Genomic DNA, 25,738 nt, shown 5'->3' with positions numbered 1-25,738 from the left:
CTGAGGTCCGAAAGGTTGATGACCCCTGCTTTAGGTAAAATCTGTATATATCCTCTTTATGCCAATTCCATTTCCTTGGCAGTCCAAGTACACATAATTGATTTGACTCTAGCATCAGCTACTGGGGGCTGAGGCTAGATAGAAGAATTTAAAGAAAACTTTCTATTTTCTGGAAAATTTTAGGGGCCAGTCTTCTAATTAGAAATGAAGCTAATCCTATCCTCAATCTATGAAAGAAAGAAAATTAAATTCAACTCAGAATTTATTTGAATTCAATAAAGAACCCTATTTTTAATCAGTCCGTTGCTAACATTTATTGACAATATTAAACATCAAAGATAATAATAAATGCAAAAGAAGAAGAGGAGGAGGAGGAGGAAGAGGAAGAGAAAGAAGGACAACAGTGATACCCATTGTCATCAAGGCACTGGGCACCATGTCCAAGAATTTTAAAAAGTACATCAAGAAATTGCAGATTCCTGCAATAATACCAGCGGAGCAAACTGCACTACTTGGAACAACATACCATATTTTTCAGAGTAGAAGACGCACTGGAGTATAAGATGCAGCTTAGTTTTGGGGGAGGAAAATAGGAAGAAAAAATCTGTCTACCAGGTATTCATCTGGCTAGTGCCCTTAGTCTGGTCAGCTTCAGCACATTAGTTTGCTGGTTTTGAGCGTGCACGTGCACTTTTTATCTCCTGCTTGGGGATGAAAAACAGCTTCTAAAGCACAACTGATCTTTGGAGAGAGAAGCAATGAGAAAAGCAGCAAAGCACTTGCTAGTGCCTCATTAGGGCTGAAAAAAAGCTTCATTCAGAGTATAAGACACACCCAAATTTTCAGCCTGTTTTAGGGGGGGAAGTGTGTCTTATACTCTGAAAAATACGGTACATTTTAAGAAGATATCTGGTCAATGCCTAGGATGCTGACAGCAGCCCATATCAACCACTAGCACCAGTCAGTGATATTTGTGACACATTTTTAAATGTCCAGTTGACTGAGTTTCATGTTTAATGAATAAAATAATAATAATAATTATGATGATGATGATGATGATGATGATGATGATGATGATGATTATTATTATTATTATTATTATTATTATTATTATTTTTCCTCGGTAGCAGCCATGTAAATAGCACTTCACAAAGAATGGATGCAATGGTGAAATCCAATTTTTTTTACTACCGGTTCTGTGGGCATGGCTTGGTGGGCATGATGTGGCTTGGTGGGCATGGCAGGGGAAGGATACTGCAAAATCTCCATTCCCACCCCTCTCTGGGGCCAGCCAAAGGTGGTATTTGCCGGTTCTCTGAACTACTCAAAATTTCCACTACCAGTTCTCCGAACTGCTCAAAATTTCCGCTACTGGTTCTTGAAAACCTGTCAGAACCTGCTGGATTTCACCCGTGAATGGATGTGACTGGCTTTTATCATCACGTGCTTTCAATTTTTTAGCAAACAAAAAAACTGGAGCAGAACAGGAAACAGAACTAAACAGAAGAATGTACAATGTCATGTTTGGCTTAATAACAACTGAACAGCTTTTTGCAGTTTGGCATTTTCCAGATGTTTTGGGATTGGGAATTGCAATTCCACAACTGGATGATGCCAGACTGAAATAGGATGCAATTGTTTCAAATGCTTCATGAAAATAAATGATATTGAGCCATACAGCAATTTGACTTTGAAGATAGCACATTTTTAAACAGCTTTCCAAGGGAATTCATTATGTGAATTCTGTATGCTTTGACAGGATATAGCAGCTTAAAGCAAAAGCAGTGAGTGGAATTTTAATTAAAATACAAAACTATCAAGGAACCCAGGCATTTTAAAAATGAAATGATGTCTTTTCAACCATGTAGGGAATGCAACATAGTTCCACTTCTAAATCATTGGTAAAATAACTGATCTTCAAAGGGAGTACATTTATGCTTCCCATGAAATAGGAGACAAACACTAATCTTCCATCCTCATTTTCTAATCATACTTCTATTTTGTCTTGACAGCTTGTTTATTAATAGACTATTAAAAAAATCTTCAGCTTCTGATGCTAAAATTGGTCTTCTTGAGGGTTTACATACAGAGTTCAGAAGCAGTATTAGATTTGCTTATATAAAAAGTACAAACTGGGCTTTAAAAACCAAACTCCACCAATCACTCATGTCATATCAACATCTTGCAGAAATATATAGAACTCTGAATTAATTAGCAGTAATTAGCAACATCCTTAGAGTAATGCAACATAAGCCAAATGATGTCGTTAAAACCTGATTGAATGTTATGTTCTAATTAAATGTTCTCTGAAATAAATTCTGAAATGTCTTCTAATATAGTGTATAAGCAAATTTTATTATATATGCATACAGTTAAATGACTATATACTTGGTAAGCTTTAGGTTAGGATGTTGCATTATACCTTTTCTTCATGTCTCTCTCACTGTGGACCATCATTCCCCAGATTAATCCCTACTTTATTATTTTTCTGAAAGGCTCTGAAGACATGGTTCTGTCAGTGGGCTTGGGGATCCCAGATTATGGAGCCAATCAAGTGGCTTGTTCGACTGTGTTTGTCACTGCCATGGGAGGAGAGGTCAGAGTTTGGGGGTTTTATTGCTGTATATCACCTGGCGTCACAATGTGTGAGTTGGGCATCTATATAAATTTATTTAATAAATAAATAAATCCTCATATCTTGTTGATCTTGAGCTTTAAATTTAGATTTTGCTAGTTTGTAGTGCCTGGTGCAACAGTGTTATACTTTTGTACTATTGTAGTTCATGTATTCCTACCTTTTGTCAAGGAACTCAAGTTACTTACACTTTCCTTCTGTTTTCCTATACAGTTCTATGTCATTGGTTGAGCTAAAGAAAAATGAGAAGATCAAAGTCACTCAAAGAGCTTCAAGGGATGAATGGAGAATACTACTGATATTAGCAGCCACATTTTTAGACCATTGTAGCCCAGCAATGAACAACATACTTCTTCAGATGGCCTTGTGCCTGGGAGTCACACAAGCTGACCACCCCCCCCACAAAAAATGCTATTATTTAAGAATTTATTCAATAGATTGGAAAATTGATTATGTACTACCTGCCACCTAACCTATAGTAAAACTGGCTAATGGGATGACTTAAATTTCAATTGCAAACACAACCAATTGCAACCCAACAAGAAAGACACAGACTTCAGAGGATAATTAGAACTGCAGAAAAAATAATTGCTACCTTGAGGACCTGTATACTGCACAAATCAAGAAGAGGGCCGTGAAGACTTCCGATTTGGCTCCGCTTCGTTGATGGCAGTCTTTTTTAGACTGCTAACCCTGTAGTCTGTAGAGCTGTCAGGACAGCGTAATTTAGCTGTCCGGCAGCTTGTAAATCTCTCCCTCGGGCAAAGAGGGAGAGATGAACATTCAGGCTGAAGTTGAGCCACCTAGAGAAGCCCCAGAAAAGTTTCTGGGGGCTTGAGGGGAGTGCTCCTTCCAAAGCCTGAAAGAAGCTCCAGACTCCGAGGGCATCTGCCTTTTGGCAAGAAAAAAACATAGCGTCCAATCTCCGCAGCAGAAATTGATTTGGAATGGATTGTAACGCGGACAGAGCAGAAACTGGAGTTCTAGCATTTGTTTGTAAGAAGACTGCAAGCCCCTAATAGAGGATACATTTGTTGCGAAGATAGGAGAGAAGAAAGCAAATGGCGTTTTGTGGAATGCGAGCAAATGGCGATTTGTGTATTGAAAATGAAAGTTAAGGAAATGCTTATTAACAGCTAGTGTGGAATTAGGAGATATACAAGAAGATACTGACTAAATGGAAGAAATGAGAATTTTATGATTTATATTTTTTCTTCTTCTTTGGGATTATAGTGATTTAGAAGAAAAGTTTTTTGAATCTTTCCCTTTTAACCCCTTTTTGTCCTTTGTTACTGGGTAGGTTATATATTTTAAAAAATGGCTTTTAAGCAAATAGTACCAAAAGCCATTAAAAACTTTGAAATTTCTTCAGCTCAAATACGAAAATTAAAAGAAGAAATCAAAGAGGAATTAAGAAATTTTTTACAGGAGTTTCTGGAGGCTCATTTTTCAGAAATAGATCAAAAATTTGATGAAATAGAGAAAGATATGTTGGATTTTAAGGAAATGGTGGAAGAGCAGAAGAGGGAAATGAAAATGGTAAAGGATGCAATTTCGCAAATATTATGGTCTTGTATTCAGATGGAGGATAGTTTGGCAGAAGTTAATAAAGTTAATTTAGAGTTGCAAAGGAAAATAGAGGAAATTCAAAAGAATCAAAATAATTGGAACTTAGATAATAAGATGGAAGATATACAGGCAAAGGTAGATAGGGCAGATGAAGAAAGAATAATATTACAATATAGATTAATGGAATATGCTATAAGGGTGAGGGGATTGAGGGAAAGTAGGAAGGAAAATTTAAAAGAGATTTTTACGAAAGCTTTTGCTCAGATAAAGGGTGTGGAGCCAGAAGATTTTGAGATTAATATGGAAAGAATTTATCGTGTTAATTCTTGGTGGGCAAGACAAAATAAATTACCGAGGGATGTAGTTATTTATTTTACAACTAAAAAGGTTAGGTATGAAATTTTGCAAGCCTTTTATAAAAATAAATTTCAAATATTGGGACAAGATATAAAAATGATGAAGGAAATTCCTCCTAAAATGTTAAGAGAAGAGAATTTGCTTTTTTAGTGGATGAGTTTAAGAAACATCAGATATATTTAAATGGGAAGCTCCAATGGGTTTGTCAGTGAATTTTAGAGGTAGAAAGTATTTTCTTAATACAGTTATGAAAGCAAGACATTTCTATATTAATGGAGTGGGAATCCTTTGTTGTTAGATGCTAAGTTAATTGGTTTGGAGATGATGGAAAAATAGAATAGGAGAGGGGAGGAATGTTTAAGATGTGAATATGATGATTATGGTTAATTTTTAGAATTGATTTGTTTAGGATATAAATTATAGGTTTTGTTATTTGTTATTTGTAAGGTATAAACCTATGGGATGATACTGTTTAATTATGAAGGATGGAAAGTAAAATTTATGAATTTAAATAATGTTGTGGGTAATGATGTTATATAACAACAGGGATGTTAATTGTTTACTGTTATATTGTGGATGTAACTTAAATGATTATTCGTTTTAATTGATACGTTTATAGACAGTAAAAGTTATGAAGTTAAGTTGGAAATATTGTATCTGAGAGACTTTATTCATAATGATATTTGACTGATGGAGTAATATTGGAAGATCGGACATTAAATGTTATGACAATTGAAGAAATATATAAGTGATGAAAATTTGAGCTTGAGAAGATGGACTGTAATTTAAGAAATGGACTTATGAAATTTAAAGGAATATACAAGTGGAAAAAATTTGAATTTGAGAAGATGGACTAATTTTAAAAATGGACTGTAAGAAGAAGCAATATATGAAGGGAAGATTGTATTGGTATTGTTCCTTTTCTTTTTTCTTTTTTATTATTCTTTCTTATCTCTTTATTTTTATTGTGAGGGGATTTAAAGTTTTAGAGTGGGGTGGGAGTTTATGTATATTTTGTATACTTCAGCTTGTGATTGTTGGTCATAATACCCAGTATTTGCTCTGGGAAGTCCGGGGGGGAAAGGGGGGAGGGGGGAGAGGGGGGGGAAATGATACATGGATTGGTTATTAATGTACAGTAATGATTGAAGATATGAAATTAAAATTTGATATGATATTGGGGCTGCCCGACTTCCATTTCAGAAAGAAAGGGAGAGAGGAGTAGAAGGAGGGAAGAAAGTAGGTAGGAAAGAGTTGAGAAGGAGGAGGAGAATAAGAAGGTTAGAGAGGGTGGAAGAAGGGAGGAGTGGAGAAGGAGGAGAGGAAGTAGTAAAGTGAAGGAGATGAAGGAGGGGAAAGTAGTAGAGGGTAGAGGGAGGTTGTGAAGAAAGGAAGTGGCAGTCGGGCAGGCCCGAATCAGCAATAAATAAAAATTAATGATTAATGATGGATAACAGATTGTACATAAATATGATGTTGGAAAATGGAAATAAATTTTTTTATATATATATAAAAAAAGAAGAGGGCCGTGAAAATATTTACAGATCCCTCATATCCAGGACATAAACTGTTTCAACTCCTACCCTCAAAACGACGCTAGAGCACTGCACACCAGAACAACTAGACACAAGAACAGTTTTTTCCCGAAGGCCATCACTCTGCTAAACAAATAATTCCCTCAACACTATCAAACTATTTACTACTATGCACTACTATTAATCTTCTCATCGTTCCCATCACCAATCTCTTTCCACTTATGACTGTATGACTGTAACTTTGTTGCTGGTAATCCTTATGATTTATATTGATATATTGACCATCAATTGTGTTGTAAATGTTGTACCTTGATGAACGTATCTTTTCTTTTATGTACACTGAGAGCATATGCACCAAGACAAATTCCTTGTGTGTCCAATCACACTTGCCCAATAAAAATTCTATTCTATTCTATTCTAGAATCATTCAATTACTAGAGTGTTTTTTACTTAGATTTCCAAACAACTGTAATTATATCAATTTTCTCTGAAGAGCCATCTCTCCCCAATGGGAGAAGCCTTCCTACTCACGTCAGAGGCCTGCTATGGATCCCATCTGCTAAGGAATTGGAGCAGCAGGATCAAAGAAGAGCCTTTTCGGGGTGGGGCCCATTTCAGTGGAACATTCTACCACTAGAGCTGAGAACAGCCCTCACCCTTTGGCCTTATGGTATGGTATTAAAACATGGCTTTGACACATGGCCTGTGGCCCCAAGGACACTCACTACCAGTGGTGGCTGATGGGGTAAGACCTCATCCCCAGCACATCTGGCTCTTAGCTCTCTTAGTTTCAGTTACAGCACAGTTTTTAGTACTTTAATCTGGGCAACTTTACTATATTGTTTTAATTAATATACTTCAATTTGTAACACCTTACCTAATATAATATTAGGGAAATACTGATCTTTTTTATGTGCAACTATTATCAGATCAATGAAAGTTGTTTGAATGTGGCTGAATTTTGCTAAATTAGGCAACGTTTAACAGTCCACTGATAATCCACCACAATATTATTCTGCCTGCCTTCCATTTTTTTTAGTATTATTGTTTTTAATGCTTTTGTTTGTGGTATTGGTCCATTATGATCATAATAGACTGTTGTAATAAATAAATAAATAAACAATTGTAAAATAATTCCCTTAGCCAAACTCTCTAAGCTAGCATGGACTGCCACTCTACCTACTCTGGCAACTCTGGAGTCAAAAGCAATGAAGACATTTCAAATTTGAAATAAAGCATGTCTCACATGTCTCTACACCTAACAGAGTATTCCTCCTCTCACCACAAAACAAGGACTTCCTGAATCATTTAAAGAACTCTCATTAGATCTTAGGTGCACTCTTGAAAAGAAGCAGCTTACAGTCGGTCGAACAGACTAAGAGAAGCTCCTAAGCAAATTCATCCTAAATTTGAACCTAAGGGCTAGGAAATCTTTTTTTAGGAAAACTCGTGAGTCTTAAAGGAGAGATGAAGAGGAGATGAGAACACATCTTTCTCCTTCTGTCCTGGCCACTTTTTACAGAGGCACAATTGAGAGTGTTTTAACAAACTGCTTCAGTTTGGTTCGGTGGTAGCAGTGCTTCAGATAGAAAGTCCATATAGAGTGGTTAAGAACAGCTGAGATTATAACTTGCTTCCTGTTGTTCAGGATACTGTTTATAAGCTTTCTGGGCTTAGAGCTCAAAGCATTGTTTGAGCATTGAAACCCCACACCCCCACTTTATGGTCCGTTTCTGTTGCTCCTTTCTGGTTAGAGGTGTCAAAGAATTTCTAGCAGAACTACCAGATTCTGTAACAGCTTTGTTCCCTATGCCATCCTTTAGTAAGTTTTAGGTAAACTCCCAAGTTTCGTTTTTCTCACCATATACATGTATATACCCGAACTAGACTATTGTTTCACTGTATCATATAATAAATGGGGTATATACGTTTTTTAAAATTTTGTCATAGTTACGTAGCGTATATTGGAGGTATGGTGTCCCTTCGAGAGCTGTATGCGACGGTAATTTCATTTTATAACGTATGGCGATTAGTGGACATTTAAAGTGACAATAAAGTTATTCCAAGTCTAAATTTGATTTGTGAAACATATATAACCATCGTTTGAAAGTGTGGTTCAGCAGGACTAGGGGCACCCAAAAAGCGCGCAAAGGAGCTCGATGCTCGCGCCAAAGAAAGTAAGAAAGAAGTAAGAAGTAAAGAAGTAAGAGGCGTGCATAAGAGCACAAAAGTGCCTACCGTTCCTGTCCTATTGGTTCTCTTCATTATAGTATTATATGCATACTTTTACTTATACTTTTACTTATATATACTTTTTCTCTCATGATGAATTATTGTTTATATTGATGATTGTATATACTGTTGTGACAAAATAAATAAATAAAGTAGCAGCATTTCTGGTGCCCGCCTCCTCACTCTTGGAGAGCCACGGGCGTTGGACTCGACAGTCCCGCTCCGCGCCGCCTAAAGCAGAGGCTTGAAGCACGTGGAAGAACGGTAGGAAGGGCCGTCCCTTGGCTTCGGTATCCGTGCCTGAAGTCGAATAGTGGTCACTAAACAGGCCGCTTCCCCACCCTAAGCCTGAATTCCATTATGGAGAACCGCCAGCGCTCTTCCCGCCTGATTTCTGCCGTTACCAAAACGCACGAGAGACAAACTTCCAAAGGCCGCCTCGTCTCTCGTTGAAATCTCGCGCGATGCCTAGGACGCCGCGGGCCCCCCGCCGCCCGCGCGGGATCTCGCGCCTTCTCCCCGCCTTCTCGCGAAGGGCGGGCTCTGGCCACTGTCAGAGCGGCCTCCGGGAGGCTGCGGGATCCCGGGGGCGCCTTTGCGGGCCGGCGCCGACCGATCTCCTTGCTCTCGGCGGTCCTCTTGCCGCGGTTGTCGAGAGAAGACGCTTCCTGACGGATTCTTGCGGCTCGTGCCTGGCTCTGTGAGGCTCGATCTCTCCGACTGTAAGCACAACCTGCAGAAAAAGAGGCGCGCGTGGGTTGGCCCGGATGCGAGAGCAGCCGGGGCTCGTTGGGCCACCTTCGCTCCGTTAAACAAGCCGGTGGCTGAAGGCCGGTGGCGCCGAATGAGTAACAGGCTGCAGGAGAGGCTTGTGGCGGGTGCTGTTATGGCATTCGCTCGATGAAGGATGATCGTGTCCTTCTTCGGGATTTGTCTTCCAAAGCGTTACCGTATAGAGCGCTTGTCAGGAATAAAGGCTCTTGACTAGGGGTCTCCAACCTTGGCCACTTTAAGACTTGTGGACTTCAACTCCCAGAGTTCCTCAGCCAGCTTTGCTCTATTGTTTGCCAGCTTTGCTGGCTGAGGAACTCTGGGAGTTGAAGTCCACAAGTCTTAAAGTTGCCAAAGTTGACGACCGCTGCGTCTTGACAGTTGAGCTTTCCATTCCCCAGTTATACCGGGTTACTTGGAAACGAGGGAAAGTTTTGGGTTTTTTTTCTGTCGCGGGTAGCGCATCAGTTGTAATTTGGCTTGTTTTGACTGTTCTTTAGAAATGGTGGTTGAAAGGTTCATATAGAAATAACAAATAAAAAAAAATCCTGGAGCTTTTTTTAAAAAAAATCTTATTGTAACACTCAGAAACATTTAAAAAAAAAACCTTCAAGTGAGCTCTGGAAGAAACTGTCATGTAGACAGTTGTCATTCTGAGAGGACAAGAAGGAAGGCATCGGTAGCTGCCCCTTCTCACCTGAACTGTCATTCTTGAGCCGGGATAGGAACCTCTGAACAACTGAGGTCACAAGAAGCTAGAAATGCTGCAGAGGCCCAGAGAAAGGACCATTTTCCCTTTTTTATTTCTGTCTTCTTTTTATTTATTAGAATATAAAACACAAAGGAAAATGAAAATAGTGGGGAAAGTAGGGGAGGGAAAAGAGAAGAGAGGAAAATGGAGGGGGGAAATGAAGAAAAGCATTGACTTCTGACTTTTTAGCGCAGTAGAATAACATACAGTCTCAACTTTTTATTTTTACATAGTAGTATATAGGAATCATCTCTATAACAACAAACTTACCTAATCAGCGAAACCCAAAGTCAATGTTTCATTTTTTTCCCCATCTCAGTAACGAAGTCCAAAAGCGGTTTCCAAGTGGATTATTCCATTTATGTCGGACATAATTAAAAACTACTCTTGATGGCAATTCTATCTGATACTCTCATTCTATATAGCCTTTACTTAAAATACATGTAATTAAATAAAGCTCTCTGTTTGAAAGGCCTTGTAGCATTGTAAAAGCCATTTCAAGAAAATCTGGAACATAGCATCCACCTACTTGAAATAGAATATTAGCTATCATCTTCTCTGCCTATTAGTAAGGGCATTAGATAAATGAATTCCTTGCTAAAATTAGGTCCTTTCTCTGTGCTTTGATCTCTTTGACGGGTAAAGATAATAAGTTGTAGATAGTAGCATCTCTTCATCCTACTTTTCATTCTTTCAAATATTTAGTCCCTTTCTGCGTTGTGGGAGGGTTATTCTTATTCTCTGTTTCTTATACCTTATTCTGTAGTTGAAAACAGAAGGAGGCTAGATGTGGCAACACATTCCCAGATCCCTGCAGGAGAGCCATGGCTTATGATGATTCCAAGGGAAAAAAAGGTAGGATTGTTTCATAATCTAAGAGATGTTGCAAAGAGTATACTAGCCCAGCCATGTTTGGGGGAAAAAATCCAGTACTTTGCATGGATTGGGTGTCTACAGTTTTTCATATCCGCTCTCCTTATTCTCAAATTTGTGGGGAATCAGGACTGGAAAAAGAGTGTCACAAAGAATAGTGTAGAATGTTGACAGGTTAGAATTCTGTCTTAATTCTTAATTCTATCAGCTCCAAGGAATAATAATTCAATTTAGAGACTGAATGCATAACTTCTGCATGGCAGAATGCTACTATCTATGTCTTTGTATGAGCAACCTTTTCAATTCTTATCATAGGGAAGGAATTGAGTAAGAATAAAACTTCATTTTTTTAAAACCACACTTACAACTTAGAACCACTGATGTTTAAGTTTGAATGGGTGTCTGCCTGTCTTGTATGCTTCCTTTTCTGCATCGTCATTTATTTGGGGCCATAATGTAGTATCTTATAATGAAAGCTTCCCTTCAGCTTAATTGTATTCCTTTCTTACATAATAACCAAACAGATGATGTGGGACTAGCAGCTGGCAGAACCCAATAAGGAAAGAAACGTTCCTATAAGGATCTGCTTCCAGAAAGGAGGAGACAGCTGCTCAAGGGGCATACGGAAAATAGACTGAAGGTGAGAGAACTGAGAGAAGGAGAAAACTTTTACTCTGATTTTGTCAAAATTCAGTTCAACTGAATTAGGAGTTGAATTGACAATGAGTTTATTGTTCAGTGTCATTATTTCATTAACTGAAATACAAGTTCCGGTATCTAAAAGAAGTTTAATTATGAATGTTTATTATCGTTACTACTAATATTACTGTCTATTTCATTTTATGTTCCATTTCTCTGCCCATGGGGAATTCCGTTCTGAAAAGTGGCAAGAATGGGAGCCAAGTGTAGCTCCTGAGGGAGTATCCATAGCTTGAGAGCAAGAGAAGAGAAGGCCCTCTGCTGTGACCCAGCAAACAAACCTTGAAAAGTAAAGGCAACTTCAAGAGAGTTTCTTTTGAATTTTGTAGCAAAAGTCCTATGAGGTAGGATAGGTCCAGGACTTTGAATGTTAAAACAAGGGTGTTGACCTGTTTTACAGGATAATTGGCAATAAGTGCTGAACTTTTTAACACAAGCGTAATATACATCCAGTATCATGCACTGCTGCATTTTTCACTAATTGAAACTTCCAGAATATTCCAAAATTCTAGAATACAGAAGCTTTGTGTTTCCTGCAGCACTTCTCACATGATTAAATTTAATTTCAGCTTTTTAACTTTGACCATTGTTGAAGTTAAGTAAATGTCGAAGAACTCAAGAAGTTCTTACTGTTCTTAAGGAAACTACTGTGGAGTAACTGAAAAATTTATTATAAAAATAAAAAATACTCTTGCTGTATTAGTCCATTCAGTGAAGAATTCTGTTTCCAAACCTGATTAGTGAGATTTGAATTATAAGCAGATTATTATGAAGATCATAATTTCTATTCCCTTCCTCTAATGTTCAGATATGCTGCTTTAAATATAAAATATTTAAGTATGTAAGTATATTGGGGGCAGGGGAAGGAAAGGGAATAGTTTCTGGGAAAGGTTCAGTTTTTCTTTAAAACAATTATTCTTTTTCTTGATCTATGATTTTTCTAATCAGAATGGGAAACAATGCATTTAAAAAAAAAGTTATTTATTCAGTTTTCTCTTGATGGATAATTTTCCAGATCAGAATGGTTCCGGTCTACTTCCATTTTGTAATGCTGGTTGCTAAGCACCCAAATTTGATCACATGACTATGGGAATGTTATTTCTCATGATCTGATGATCATAACCTGAAGACTACCTGTACCTTCACTAGCTAAATTTGCAGGATTTTTCAAGCTTCCCAAACACTGTTCTTCAGGATTTCAAGCTACTGGATATGACCTACTGTCCAGCTGAATTAATCAAAATCTGCTCTTTCTCTTCACTTTCTTACTTTTTGGTCATTTTCCTTTCCTTCAACCAATTCCTTGCTATTGGTAAGGATTACTTGTATTTTATGATAGCAAACTCTTTTATTCACTCTTCCATGTTCTGACAAAATTGTTAACAAGAAAGGAGGTTGTGAGATCTCTAATGATGGGCAGAGTTTGAATTTCCATCCCGTGTCAGGATAGATAAAAGCATCTATTGTTGCTATCACATAGCTCTTGTAAGCTGATAGCTGACCAGAACAATCTCATCCATATCCATATTGCCTATCAGGCAATCTATAATGATATTTTGTTACGAATTTCTGTACAGGTATATGATTCTTTTACGTACAGTGCAATCACCCTCTCTTTTTATTGAGTCTCTTCCTTTTGAATAAGATACAACCAGAGTTGTGTGTCCATCATGTGTCACTAAGTTTCAGTAATGCCTATGATATATATATTTGATACCTTGTATTAAGAATTTCAGGTAATATAATTCATCCTTACATGAATCACCTTCCACATGTTATATCAGATCTCTCACTGCTATGTTGGTTCTGCAAAGAATCACCAATCACCACAAAACTCTTCTTCCTTATTTGGTTTTTTTGACCCATTGGGTCCTGAATCTCTTCCACCTTATTTTGAGAAACCAGGGTTAGCATGTTTTATTAGGGTAGACATGAATTGTCTTCTAGAACAAAACTGTAGTACCAGCTGCCAAACTGCAGTAGCACTGAGTATTTCCCGATTCTCTTGCTTTTGGGGGAGGGGTCACATTTTTCTACTTGTCTTCCCCTTTTCTGGTGTTTACTTTTCTGTGTCTCTCCTGAGGAGTTTCATCTATCTTGTCCAGGAACTTCTCACATTTCCAGGTGTGTTAAAACCATGCTCCAGTGTCACACTCAGTAATTAACTGCAATCAGCAGTGCAATCAACAATTCAGCGGACAATCAATAGATGTCAGGAAGCAACGTAATCATTGAGCAACCTTCTCAACTTTCTTGCCACTCTTATCTCTCTTCTCAAATGGCTTCTAAAAATACCTAAATTAGTTTCTAGTCTAACTGATTAATGTTGCATTAATTTAATCACAATTTATGATGTCTGCCTTTAAAACTAATCAGGTGGATCAAACTGTTGCTACTAGTGTAATATTTTGTATTGGATATCATGAGTATACTAAGCAGTATTCCATTGTGTTCATCAGGTGCCATTACATATCAAAGTATTGCTTTTGAGCTCTAAAAACTTTCTGATTCTTGGTATTTAAATAACTTCCCCTCCCCCCAACATATCTTAATCAAGATCCAAAGATACTTATCTGAGAAAGGCAAAAGCACAGCTGAACATTCTTTTGGGATTTCCACTGAGTGTCAAAAAAGTAAAGATGGCAGGTGTGATTGTGTAGTTGAAGGCCTGTCCTTTTTTAATGGGTGTAATGTGTACTTAAAACAGGGCAGGGCTTTAATCATATTACCAATTTTGAGGGTATTTAGTTGTGGAAATCCCTGTTCCAGAAAAATCTGCCTGGTACCTGTTTAATATATTTCTGGCCCTAGACAAAAACTTCTTAATTGGTTTAGATATTTTATTTTTTAGTTTCTTGTTACTCCAACCCTGTATTTTGTTCCTCTGACTTCCTCTGATGTAGGGAAGAGAAAACAGTATTTAGAGTAATCCATTCTTACTCTAAATATTCAATATTCAAAATATTCAATATTCAAAATATTCAAAATTCAAAATCATATGTAGGGAACAGAAAACAGTATTTAGTGTAAGAAAGGATTACTCTAAATACTGTTTTCTGTTCCCTACATATGATTTTGAATATTGAATATTTTTGAATTTCCTTTCTTGCAAATCCAGGAAGTGAGGTGTAAGATATTCAATAAAGTTTTGCATTATTTATAAAATTCACTAAAATAGAGTATAATATTGTGAATATAAGATTAATAATCCAGAAACCTTCGAGCCAAATCCTTTGTAAAAACAACAACTGAAGTTTTCCAGCTGGGTAATTTAATAATCTGATATTAGAACAGTTTGTAAATATAAGATACGGTTGATTTTGACGTCCTGTGCATGTATTTATTTTTACCTGTTTTCTCTGTACTCTATTTTAGACTTTTGTCCTTTAGAACTTTCCCTGCCTTTGGAGTCATCATCAAAGAATAGAAAAAAGTAATTTTTTTCACTCTCTGCTAACACTGCCATGGATTTGCTTAAAGCCATCAACACTCCTTTAACTACCAGCTCCAAATCATCTAAAAGGACTTTGGAAAAACCATCTCATTCTTCATTCAGTGCTGCCAATTATTCAGAGGGTAAGAAGGAACATCACAAGAAGAAGCTGAGTGGAAGCAGCGATCCACCCTTGGATGATGGTACTTTCCATAAGTCCAAAAAAATAAAACCACCATATGTAAACACTGAAATGCTGACCTTACGTGAGCCTGATGGCTTAAAAATGAAACTAATCCTCTCACCAAAAGAGAAAGGGGGTACCATAGCAGAAGATCCCTTTCCACATTCTGGAGCTACAAAAAAGACCTCTAAGAAGTCTAGTCGGGATGAACAAATCTTGCAGCCCTCAAGCCATGATACACACAGCTTCTTGAAATCCCGCAAGAAGCACAAGCCACCTACAGATCCCCATCCCCTTTCTCCTGCTGAGGGCTTCAGCCCAGACACATCCCTCTTCCCTGAAGGCCAAAGCAGTGATTTTGAGCTTTCAAACTTGGAACCACAAATGGAATCTGGATCTTCATCTGGAGGTGAGTTGGAAGCTGGAGAACTAGTCATTGACGATTCATATCGGGAGATAAAAAAGAAAAAGAAATCAAAGAAGAGTAAAAAGAAGAAAGACAAGGAGAAACACAAGGAGAAAAAACACTCTAAATTGAAGAAGAGTTCTGGACTCTCTTCATCACCAGCAGCAGTGGAAATAACACCACAACTGCCTGTTTCTCCAACTAGCATCCAGTTTGCTCTACCTGCCCCTCCTCCTTCTTCCTCACCACTGCCACCTGTTTTCTGTACAGATAGCCTGAATGAGAAAAAGAAGAAGAAAGAAGAAAAAGAGAAGATTGAGAAAATAGAAAAAGAAAAGGTAAAACTGCATAGCAAGTGAGTACTATAAGTTATGGTTGATTCTTGTAATAGCAAATGCAAAAAGTTCTTTGTAATTCCAGATTTTAAGCCATAATCTACTACCAGTATTTAATCCAGATGTTTTTATGTTGCAGAATGTTTTAGATTCTGTCTTTTTTCATTATCATCATGAACTTAAGGCATTCAGAAATACTTCATTTTTTTTCCTCCAACTATAAAACTATGGTTTGTTAAAAAAAATATACTCCATAACAAAAACTTCAGCTCAGGTACTAATGCATTAAAAAATGGACTAAGATGGTTTTTCAGGTATTTCTGTAGGTATTAGAAAGAAATTGATACTAGTACATACTATAAAATATTATCTCCCTCCCCTTTTTTTCTAATTAGCCAAAGAAGAAAAATATGTCTGCCTACCAAGTATTCTGTAAGGAATATCGTGTGAACATTGTGGCTGAACATCCAGGAATAGGTAAAATAACATCCCTGTAAGGGTTGAATTTTTGTTGTTTGCTTAAAATCCAACCTCTATTATATATTTTTTCAATTATTTGCATAAATAATCATTTTATCATTAAATGTTAAATTGTACCCTATGACCATCACTGGTGTAAATGTTGTACCTTGATGAAGGTATCTTTTCTTTTATGTACACTGAGAGCATATGCACCAAGACAAATTCCTTGTGTGTCCAATCATACTTGGCCAATAAAAAATTCTATTCTATTCTATTCTATTCTAAAGATTAAAATATTCATTTGAGCAGTAAGTGTGGAAATTACGCACGTGCTTATAGAGACACACATTTTAACAAAATATAAAACTCACCATTACATGAATCATCATGATGGGAAGATTTGAGATATCACCTCTAAATTTCCAGTTAGTCTCTTCCTCTCTATTAATAACATTATGACCCAGAGAAGAATATCTAACACTTATTGTAATAACTTGTCTGGCCATCTTTAAGTTAGAACTATAAAGAACTAATTTTAAAGAATAGAAAGGTATTTCCCAGTTCTAGTGCTTGTGGTTTAAAACAATTGCAGTTTCTTATCAAGGCAGGGCCACATAAAACATACCACAATAATTTATATTTTGGCATATTTTAAAACAAAACCATAAAAGAGTGTTTTATTTCTCAAGACCACATGGTGAATCGTAATTCATGTTCTGAATTTCCCTTTGTCTTGTTTTTGAATTAAGCAAGCGGTCACAATGTAGCTTGATGCAAACGTTGAAACTATCTTTAGTATTTTTATAGTGCAGGGAACTTTTTGCATAAGGAAAAAATAAAAGTAATTATTAAGTTTTTATACAAGACAATTCAGTACTCACTACCACTTAGTTCAGGTAAGTACATATACTGTAGGATTACTACTTATCATTGTAAAATAATTACTTCAGCAGATGCTCTTTTAATTCTTAGTAAAAATAAATACTTTAAAGCATAAATTGATTTCCTCTGGGCTCAGTTAAATGTTGATGACTATTATATCATAAATAAAAAAATATAATCAGATATGTTAGTAATTAAATTTACAGTATAAAAAGACAAACATACTAATTTTTGCTGAGTATCTAGATAAATTAATAGTGCATTCACACCTATCAATAAGAATTCGTTTTGCTGATCCCCTTCCTAAACGTGTACTAGTACTGGCTAATAAAAATAAGGATAATTAAATATCTGTCTCTTACTTTGTTCTTTTTAGGAGCCAGATTGCACCAGTTCCTTTCACACAGATTTTTTTAGAACTGCTTGCAGTCTTATGGTAGTAATTTGTATAGCCGAAATATATATAGTCATTCATTATGGGATGCCTTTGCTTTCCACATTTAGTATAAAATCTGACATTGGTAGCTCTATATTTCATATTTATTGAAAAATACTTATTGTCACATATGTTGTTAATATGTCTTATAATGGATTCAGTGGTTAACTAAATGTTCATGAATCAGATTCCTCATTAAAATTAGAAACTACCTGCTTTTATTCTGAACTGTTCACCTTCTCTGATTTCCTGCTAGATTTTGGTGAGCTGAGCAAAAAGCTAGCAGAGGTTTGGAAACAGCTTCCAGAGAAAGATAAACTGGTAAATATTTGAGAAGACATTTTTTAAAAAATGTTAAGTTGACTTGTGCCCGGGATGATGCCACCATGGTGCTTGCATTAATTTACTCCCCAGAATAGTTTTGTATAGTAGTCCTCTCCACATTTAATAACTATGAAATGCTTGGGATCTAAGTACTCTTAACTATGTGGGATGCATATTTTGCTAATCAATTGCCTAATCAATGCAGTTTTCATAGCAGTTTTCTTTCCTATTCTTTGTAGGTTTGGAAGCAGAAGGCTCAGTATTTGCAACATAAGCAGAATAAAGCAGAAGCGACAACAGTGAAGAGGAAAGCAATGTCATCTGAAGGTTCCCCAAAATTGAAAGGTAGCTTCCACATTCCATTACATTCGTATGTTTTCCTCCCAAGATCATTTTTATTATTGTAACTAAATATATTGGGATATTTGTCTGTTTCATCAAACTGTTCTAAGATTCCAGAAATGAATTTTATCATTAACCAGCTGATGAGAAATTGGCAGATATTAGGGTTTTGGTTTACTTCCAGAGCTCAGAATTCAAATATGAAGGTCTGAGAAGTATCAGAAAAGCTGCTTTAGGCCACAATTGCTATTAGTTTGCTATTAGTCAGATTATCTAAAATAAGTCTGCATAGATTAGAACAATGAATTGAATACCAAAACACCATGTAAATTTGTTTGGGTTTTTGATAACTGTTTATTACACTGATTTGGCTTTTAGATAATTATCAGCTGCCTTTTTTAAATAAAGTAATAGATGGAAAGATATGAGAGATCTGGGAAAGCAGTGGTTGAGTTATTTGAGAAGAGGCAGCACAGTCCAAACAGTATATTTCAAAGAGACTCCACTTAAATTAATTCATTGTTGAGAATTTACAGGGCCGGTTTACAGGGCCCGGTTTACATTGTTGAGAATTTACAGGGCCGGTTTAGCTCACGCTGGTAAAAGCCTGTTATTAAGAACACAGTAGCCTGCAATTACTGCAGGTTCGAGCCCGGCCCAAGGTTGACTCAGCCTTCCATCCTTTATAAGGTAGGTAAAATGAGGACCCAGATTGTTGGGGGGGCAATAAGTTGACTTTGTAAAAATATACAAATAGAATGAGACTATTGCCTTATACACTGTAAGCCGCCCTGAGTCTTCGGAGAAGGGCGGGGTATAAATGTAAACAAAAACAAAAAAAAATAATTTACTTTTGCTGTTGTCAAGATTTTGTTTTAATCCAGACTTAACTATACTTTCTTTAACTCTCTGTTATTCTTGCTTTTATCACCTAAGTAGAGTCTGATCCATGAATTGAACACTCAAAATATTCACAATGTGAAATAGGCACAAATATGAGGAGAGGGAACTTTGGTGGAGCAGTGATTGGAGAGCTGTCTTTCCCAATCTGATGCTGTCCATGTATGTTAGTCTTCATGCCCCACAAGTACCTGAAGATTGTGAAAATTCAAATACAACATACTCAAAGGTTAACAGGGAAAGCTTTGGACAAAGCCAGTACAAGCATGAATTATTTGAGTTGTGAGGGAGCGTGATAATTATGCTTCTTCTATGCTTTCTGGACCTCTGGGCAGCTTTTCAGCTCTTCTTTTTCCAAAAAGCATGAATTAAGAGAATTATTCACATATATGAGATGTTTCCATTTCACATTTTTTGTATGTTGTATAAGATGTACAATTTTAAAACTGTTTTATTGTCCGTTTTCAGCTTCTCTAGCAAGCATGCCTTCACCCCATAAAAAGTCCCCAACTAGTACAATGGTATTATCCTCTTCACCAGTGAAGGTTCCCGAGACAGATCCCATTGATGTAGCTGCACATCTGCAACTACTGGGAGAGTCTCTGAGTCTTATTGGCCACAGGCTGCAGGAGACTGAAGTAAGTACAAGAGTTACCATGCAGTTTCATTCCTCTTTAGAATTTGTAGAAAATAAAGAAAAGTTATACAGGATCTTCTGCCAGGCAATAGCGAGTTGAAACATATTCTAAGTCTACCACAGAGAGATATTTGGAAGCAGTTCAGATAGGTATTTCCCTAATTCAGACATATAACAAAGAAGAAGCGCAATCAGACTTCTATTATTATAGCCAATCTTAATAAAAGTAGTATTACCCTTCCTGTGTAGTTGATTTCTTGGTCTAGTATACCCAGTAGGGCTGACAATATTGTTCTTCAGTCAGGTCATGGGTGGATAGTCCCTAGGTCACATGTGGCCCCCAGCCCTAGTTTTCAGAATCCTAAGATTATATTGCAAATGTCTACTTTTGGTAATGAGTTTTCATTTTAAAAAATAAACCACTGAAATAAATATAACTCATCTACAAAAATTGGAGTTGAAAATTCCAACCCCACCTCTTGTAGTGAATAGTTAAGGTTAATGGCAATCGCAATCCTGAAAAAATCTGGAGTATGCCATGTTGTAGAAGATTGTACTGCAGTCTACAAAATTCAGCATGATTGAATTAGGGTTGATATACGACTACTTCTGCTTCTTATAAATCATGGTTTCTAATCTACAGTACATTGTCCAGAATTGCCATTGATTGTTTAAAAACTGAAATTACTTTAAAAAGAAGAAAAGAAAGAAGCAATAATTCTCATTATTTAGCGTGAAAAATTTGATTTAGCGTGAAAAGGTTTGATTTTATCTGGTAAAGGCAATTGGAAGGTGAATTAGAACAGACCAAAAAAAATATTTGTCACAGAGCATCTACTTAAACTCTGGCATTCACAGGATATGACACTGGATACCAATGGATACAAACAAAAATTAATGGACAGATTATATCAAAAGCTATTAACCTTGGAGATGGAAAGTAATCTCCAACCTCCAAATATCGAAATGGTAGGGGAAATATTGGAATTTCTCCACTTCCTGCTGAGAGCATCCCAGAAGCACCTGGTTGTCTAAGAAACAAAATGCTGGAGGAAAATGGGACTTCTGACCTACCATGATATTCTAACTTGTTTATGGCATTATGAACTACCGTGTAGAATAGACTACTAAGAAGCTGCCTAATGAGGAAGAAAGTACGAAGGCTCTTCATTTTATATATATTTTTTAGCCTGTTGAAGTACAGTGACTTAATTTGCTAATTGCAAACCCAGTGCATATTTGGATTGAGAATCTACTTTGTATATTTTATGAAATGCTGCATTTTGTGAATGCTATCTTATACATGTATGGTAAAAATGTAGCCTTTCTTGCTTTCAGTAGAATTCATGTTCATTCATTTGTCTGTGTGTGATTCCTCTGTAAAAGAGCAGAACAGGGCTGAACAGAGCAGAACAGGGCTGCTAAATTTGAGAAAATAGGAAGGATACATTGATACTGATAATACTATATTAACAACTTTTCTCATTCCTTTTTGGTCTTCCAGGGAATGGTAGCCATATCAGGAAGTTTATCAGTACTCCTGGATTCAATTATTTGTGCTCTGGGTCCTTTGACTTGTCTCACATCCCAGTTACCTGAGCTAAATGGCTGCCCCAAACATGTTTTGGTAAGTTACACTTAATTACCAAGCTGTCTTATTATGTCTTAAAATTTAAATGTGCAAGGCACAAACAGAGACCCCATTCAGTACAGTAGTTGCATTCAGTGCTGCAGATGCAGTGGCAATGGACAGGGTGATAGAGATAGCAGGTGGCAAGAAGTAGGCAGCCAGCCAAAAGGGCAGAGATAGTGGGAGAGATAAGCAGGTGAGTATAATATGAAGTGGGAAATTGTCACATCTATTTCAACCATTGTTCTTTTAAAACAAAGTAAACAAATAGGAAAAATTATCCTGAACCAAAAATTGAAGATTTGTTGTCAATTTGGGCAATACAGAAGTGGGGCCTGAAAACCACAAGTTGCCTTTAATGGGGCTTTTCTTAAATATTCTATTCAAGCAAAAAGCGTTTCACTTTGTAACAAACATATTGAATTAATTTAATGTTTCTGTCTTTTCAGTCAAACACATTAGATAATATTGCCTACATAATGCCCGGTCTTTGACACAAAAAGCGAGTGTGGAAAGTAATCTACTGCCATGCTACTGGTGTGTATACATATATATTGCGTTCTTCAAGTCTCAACCTACAGAATTTTAAAGTTTTTTGTCAATAACTGTATAACTTGCTTTTATGAAAAAAGTCCAGAACTTGAATTTGCAAGAATTGAAGGATGTTTTTTTAAGTCTGTGTGTTTCTACATAACTAGAGTTTAGTAATTTTTTATATATCAGCCTTAATATAAAAGGAAAAAAAATATATTGAATTATTTTAATTAAAAATGTCAAGCAAGTTTAGGGCAAACACATGCCATGGACCCAATACCACTAATACTTTAGATATAAAACAGAGCCCTGATGGCGCAATGGTTAAAGTGCAGTGTTGGAAGAAAACTCTGCCCACAGCCTGGAGTTTGATCCTGACAGGGCTCAAGGTTGACTCATCCTTCCATCCTCCCAAGGACAGTAAAATGAGGGCCTAGACTGTTGGGACAATATGCAAATAATGCTTCAACATTGTAAACCATCCAGAGAGTGGTGTAAAGAGATATGGAGTGGTATATAAGCCTAAATGTTATTGCTATTGCTATAAAATAGTACTGGTACTTCTCTAAGTGGAAACAATGGAATGGAGAAAAAATAATTAACATGTTCAAATTAATGATGGGGGAAATTCTCCTATCCTTAGAGAACTGTTCGGACAGTAGGAATTCTTATTAAATGTTGCATTAATTGTCAGAGCTACATACAAATTTGGGAGTGAATGAAATCGAATCATTAAAATGGCTACTTCTTTAATGTGACTGTTTAAAGCAGCTATATTTTTCTCCACACACACAGTTTTAATAAGTAGCAGTGAGGTGCTAATTCATGTTCATTCAAGTTTTGAAGCAATTCTTCCAAATCATTTTCAAAACTTATATAGCACTAGTAATTACAGTATAGAAATGTAATATTTCATAAAATGTTCAGATTATGAGAGAAAAGGAAGAAGATTTTTAGCCTACAATTTCAGGCTCCAAATTCTTCACATTTAGATAGTGACTTCTGAAACAGTAGCTAAAAATATTGTCATAGAAGGCAAGAACGTTCCCCCAATTACGCAAATTCCAATTTAGCATTATTACCAGCAACTCCTTTCTCTTATGGTGCTAATATTCATGTACAGGCGATACAGGTGATATTGAAGGACTTATTAATAATAGGAAGAGAAATGTTTTGGCACAGGCTTAAGCGCTTTGAATCTGTTCTCTGGGAAAGCACTTCCATAGGATTAAGTATGTTATTTTTAATATAGGAATTTACATTTTTGTATATGTATTTTTGTATATACCATATATTTTTTTTACTATAAGACGTGCCTAGATTTAGAGGACGAAAACAAGGGAAAAAAATAGTTTTTGGTCTCTGCGCATCATGTTTCCACCCACCCCGGCCCATTTTTGGCCTTCTGAACCCTATGTGCGCCCCGTTTTAACCCAAAACTTGCCCATTTTTGGCCTGCAGAGTGCTTCTAGGGGCTAGGAAGGGTAAAGGTAAAAATGTGACTCACGGAGGGTTTGGGAGGCCAAAAACGAGCCCGTTTTTGATGAAAATGGGCCCATTTTTGGCAAAAATGGGCCGTGCAAAGCACTGCAGAGTGCTTCCAGGGGCCAGGGAGGGTGAAAACGCAATGCATGGAGGATTTAGGAGGCCAAAAACAGGGCCATATTTGGTCTACAAGACACACCAAAATTTTTACCCACTTTTGGGGGGGAAAAGATGCGTCTTTTAGTGGGGGAAAGGTACTCTGAAAAATAGGTAGTTGTAATTAGAACACAAAAAATTCCTTCTATTACTGTTGTTCAGAAAACATGTACAGGTAGTCCTCAATTGAGCCCAAAATTTATGTTGCTAAATGAGATAGTTGTTAAGTGACTTATGCCCCATTTTATGACTTTTCCTGCCATAGTTAAGTGAATCACTATAAGTGTTAAGTTATTAATGCACTTGTTCACTTGTTAAATTAATCTGGCTTCCCCATTGACTTTGCTTGTCAGAAGGTCACAAAAGGTGATCACATAATCGAGGATGCTGCAATGGTCATAAATAAGAGCCAGTTGTAAAGCATCCAAATTTTGATCACATGATCATGGGAGTTGCTGCAATGGTCATAAGCATGAAAAATGGTCATAAGTCACTTTTTTCAGTGCAGTTATAACTTCAAATGGTCATTAAACAAATGGTTATAAGTCAAGGACTAACCTGTATTCATTTTACAATCTATACACCTTTGTCATAATTAAACTTTAGGTTAGAACAAGTATTGATTAAAAGGAGATTTTGAATTTTTAAAAAAGTATTCATACAAAAATAGCAATACAGGTAGTCCACGACTTACAACCATTCATTTAGAAAAGTTACAAGGTAAAAAAGTGGCATATGTCCAGTCCTCACATTTAAGACCATTGCAGAATTCTCATGATCATGATTGGATGCTTCATGATCTTCATATATTTAGGAGGATTGCAACATCCCAGGGTAATGTAGCGCCATTTGTGACCTGTCCAGCTGGCTTCTGACAAGCAAAGTCAATGGGTGAAGCTAAATTTGCTTAATGATCACAGCAAAAAGATAATAAAATTAGGTGCGGTCAGATGATGACTCACATAACCACCACATTGCTTAGTGATGGAAGTTCTGGTTCCAACTGTGATTGTGAATCGATGTGTCCTTATAGTGTGATTTAAAAAATGGATAAAACAAATGTTAAAATTCTATGTCATATAACCTTATCACATAGGATTTAAAAATCTTAAAACAACAGGAAATGAAATAATTTAGAATCCAAGTATATACGATACATCACTTCCCTAGGCTTTTAAGAGTGGATATTTTTCTAATTGGTAGACTATTAAATTGACTGGTTTTCCATCATTTCATCTTAAGCTTCCTTTAAATAATGAAGTACCTGTCCCCATTCCTATCCCCTTGTTAAACCTGATGATTAAAATACTATTTGCTAAGAGCTAATGACTTGAGGTTTTAAAAACCTATTCAGATTTGATATTATTTGAACAATGCTACAAACAATGTAAAAACCAACTGAGATAGTGATTAAGGCAGCAGGCTAGAAACCAGGAAAACATGGAAGCCAGCTGGTGACCTTAGGGGAGTCATTTTTCTCTCAGCCCTAGGAAACAAACAATGGCAAATAACTTCTAAAAATCTGCAGTGAATCATTGACTCAAAGTTGTGCAGATATACAAGCAGTATATGAACTATAAAGAATATCAATCTTTAGAGCTGGACATTTAACAGAATCATTTAATTGCATTTACACTATATTGCTGCTTTTGGAAAGTTCTTGGAGTTTTCAGCATTGAGTGGAAAGTCTTTAAATTAGGAGTTTGGTAGCACCTTTTCCAACTAAGAAATGTAATTAAAAGGCATAATCAGTCTGACCAAATGAGCTACATCTTACAAAAGCTTATTCCATTTAATACAATTTGTTAGTTGGTGCTATCAGGCAACTGATTTTTTTTTTGCCAGCCTAGACTAATCCAGCTCTCCTATAAATGAAGAAAGGCAATTTTTACTTATGTCCTTCTGTCCTGTGTTACCCCACCCACAGATATATCACAAAAGCTAGAAAAAATCAGAACACAGAAGATAAGCACAGGCAAGTCAGAAACAATTGCCTTCTTCCAGTGGCTGAAATAATCTGTCAATTAATGGCTTTAATTCATAAACATGAATTATTTGAATCAGGATGAGAATCCAAAAATTTTCTCAATGCTTTACTGAGTCAACTCAACAGTGTTTCTTTCCTGCTTTGAGTTGATATAAGTATTCAGTTGTATGTAGAAAGCTACAA

General features: G+C 36.5%; 1 protein-coding gene across 3 annotated transcripts; it reads left to right on the top strand.

The window, feature by feature from the left end:
- The first annotated feature begins 8,835 nt into the window (after window positions 1–8,835).
- On the top strand, window positions 8,836–25,651 carry HMGXB4 (HMG-box containing 4). 3 transcript variants are annotated; one of them, XM_058189894.1, is made up of 11 exons: window positions 8,836–9,050; window positions 10,617–10,705; window positions 11,248–11,363; window positions 14,798–15,448; window positions 15,716–15,783; window positions 16,176–16,257; window positions 17,817–17,881; window positions 18,124–18,229; window positions 19,595–19,764; window positions 21,268–21,390; window positions 21,843–25,634. In XM_058189894.1, exons 4-11 carry the CDS (start codon window positions 14,887–14,889, stop codon window positions 21,885–21,887), a joined length of 1,221 nt encoding a protein of 406 aa, XP_058045877.1. In that variant the 5' UTR covers window positions 8,836–9,050; window positions 10,617–10,705; window positions 11,248–11,363; window positions 14,798–14,886; the 3' UTR covers window positions 21,888–25,634. The 3 variants fall into 3 exon arrangements, with proteins under 3 accessions (XP_058045877.1, XP_058045876.1, XP_058045875.1); XM_058189893.1 differs by having other exon boundaries at window positions 8,838–9,050; window positions 14,798–15,783; window positions 21,843–21,930; window positions 25,496–25,651; XM_058189892.1 differs by having other exon boundaries at window positions 8,838–9,050; window positions 14,798–15,783; window positions 21,843–25,633.
- Window positions 25,652–25,738: the final 87 nt, after the last annotated feature.

This window comes from Ahaetulla prasina, chromosome 7 (assembly GCF_028640845.1).
Source record: "Ahaetulla prasina isolate Xishuangbanna chromosome 7, ASM2864084v1, whole genome shotgun sequence".
NCBI classification, from domain to species: domain Eukaryota; kingdom Metazoa; phylum Chordata; class Lepidosauria; order Squamata; family Colubridae; genus Ahaetulla; species Ahaetulla prasina.
This window is presented reverse-complemented; position numbering and strand designations above follow the sequence as displayed.